Source organism: Leguminivora glycinivorella, chromosome 3 (genome assembly GCF_023078275.1).
Source record: "Leguminivora glycinivorella isolate SPB_JAAS2020 chromosome 3, LegGlyc_1.1, whole genome shotgun sequence".
NCBI lineage: Eukaryota > Metazoa > Arthropoda > Insecta > Lepidoptera > Tortricidae > Leguminivora > Leguminivora glycinivorella.
This window is the reverse complement of record NC_062973.1, coordinates 20,846,565-20,848,544: the sequence shown is the minus strand read 5'-3', so window position 1 is coordinate 20,848,544 and position 1,980 is coordinate 20,846,565. Positions and strand designations below refer to the sequence as shown.

The window sequence follows — 1,980 nt, the reverse complement described above, 5'->3', positions numbered from 1 at the left end:
GCAGGAAATTATAGAACAGAATGATGTAGAATGGAACGAAGAAGAATCTTCACAGGCTCTTGAAGGACGAGTACACTAATTCGAATCTAAGCAACACTAAACAAAGTCCAACAACAAATAATCGCAAATAAACAGTACTCGCCGCACTACCCACTAGCATAGCACGTCACTAAAATGTGACAACTTGTAACCGATGCTCCCCTACCACAGCACTGTCAGAAAAATGTGACCTGTTGTTGCTGCTGATGCCTCCGATACACTCAGGGTGGATTTCTCAGGACCCTTCTCCTGATGTTGACCCTCGTCCGCTAGCGACGACTCGACCGCTGTCGGTCGGTGAAAAAGAGCGCCTCATTTATTTGCGAACCCCGCGCTATGGGTCGACCTCGTGGCAAACCTCCATGTAGTCGGGGTCGTGCATGATGTCCTTTATCATGTCTTTCAGCATCGTGTACCGCGGAAACATTGGATACACTTTGGTGCTTACGTACTCCGACTGGAAAATATAATGGACAAATTTATTGAAAAGTAATTGGTCATTATTGCATTGCCTCGGAAATATTCACTCTTTTGAATGCAGTAAAATATTTTACGGACTGGGAGATATCATTATTTTATTATAAGTCGGTACCTTTAAAAACAGAGACGCCTCCAGTGGCGCAGGCCGGATTCGAACCAGCGTCTTTAGCAATACTGACTAGCTATCGTACTGCCCGCCAGGTACAAACAAACCTTACCTTTGCACATATGTGCACAATTTTGTTATATCTATTTTACTTAGAAATTTGATTGTACAGAACTTATATCAATATGAATTGCTTTACTCGTGGTGCTCACGAATTGTGTTTCAACCTGAACGACATTCAACAAAAACTGAACACTTATCTGTCGAAAAATGTGCCTATGCAAAGTAACTTTGCTTTGGCACAGAGCCGGGTGATACAGAAAGAGGCAGCCAACGGGCGAGGCAAAGCTGCCGCGCACTGAGGCCGCTTATCAGCGGGAAAGAGCGCGATTTGTATCGCAACGTCGTCAATGACACGTCTCTCCAGGCTTAAGCTTTGCATTGCCTTCCACTGCTTCGACTGTGATGAAATATTGCTCAACTAAGCTGTTGTCATTCAGCTTATTAGGAAAATATTCTATTCAAATCGCACTGTATACAAAGTGTATTAATCAGCTGGTCATCTCTTGCTAAATTACTGTGTTTCCGAACAAGAGAAAGTTTTAAATGACACGCTAAATCTTCGTGACAAATGTTTACCGTTGAAGTCTGGTTAATCGGAACTTTATAAAGTTTCGAAAGCTTGTTGACTGGTCTTCACGCTTGAAGAGAGACTTTAAAGTTTACTCATTACGGCTTCAATGCGATTTAAGTCTTAATTACTTACCTTTAATTCTCTTATAGATTTCTTAATAACCCGGTGTATTTTTTTTAGGAGGCAGTGTACAAGTCGTTTGTCATCTGAGTATTCTCGGCTTCTATTTGGGATGTTGTCATATCTGGAAGTGGTGACAGCATGTTAACATTATTGTTTTTATCAAGTTATAACTTCAGAGTTATTTTAACATGCAAAAGGGACGAACAGTTTTTTTGCTGCAGGTATAACGACATAAAGTACCTACGTTGAAAGTTAAAGACTGTTTGCTGCGATTGACGTAGGCGGTCCTGTAAACTTAACTGTTTCAGGTTCACCAATTTGATTGTTACTCCAGGGGATCACAAACTCGTTCGAACAATTCAATTAGTTTTCCACTTGTAACTTTTTGTTCTTGCAATCAACAATCTTGCGAGTCCCGGTGTGAATGTAATTAGGCTTTATTATTGGACCCGGGACAATCTGGTTTCTCGACAGAAACGTTAGAAAGCTAAAAGTTGGCCAAATCTGACATGTATTATCGGAGGAAAGTTTTGAGCAAATTGCGAACCATTGATAGGCAGAACTAGTTTACATCTGAATACATATTAAACAAAAACAT

General features: G+C 40.8%; 1 protein-coding gene across 1 annotated transcript in view; it reads right to left on the bottom strand.

Annotated features, from left to right (window-relative positions):
- Positions 1-373: 373 nt before the first annotated feature.
- Positions 374-1,980, bottom strand: part of LOC125224942 (wiskott-Aldrich syndrome protein family member 1-like) — a 23,016-nt gene continuing 21,409 nt past the window's right edge. Inside the window, exon 2 of the mRNA XM_048128462.1 lies at positions 374-496. Coding sequence (XP_047984419.1) covers positions 374-496 — 123 coding nt within the window. The remainder of the gene's footprint in view (positions 497-1,980) is intronic.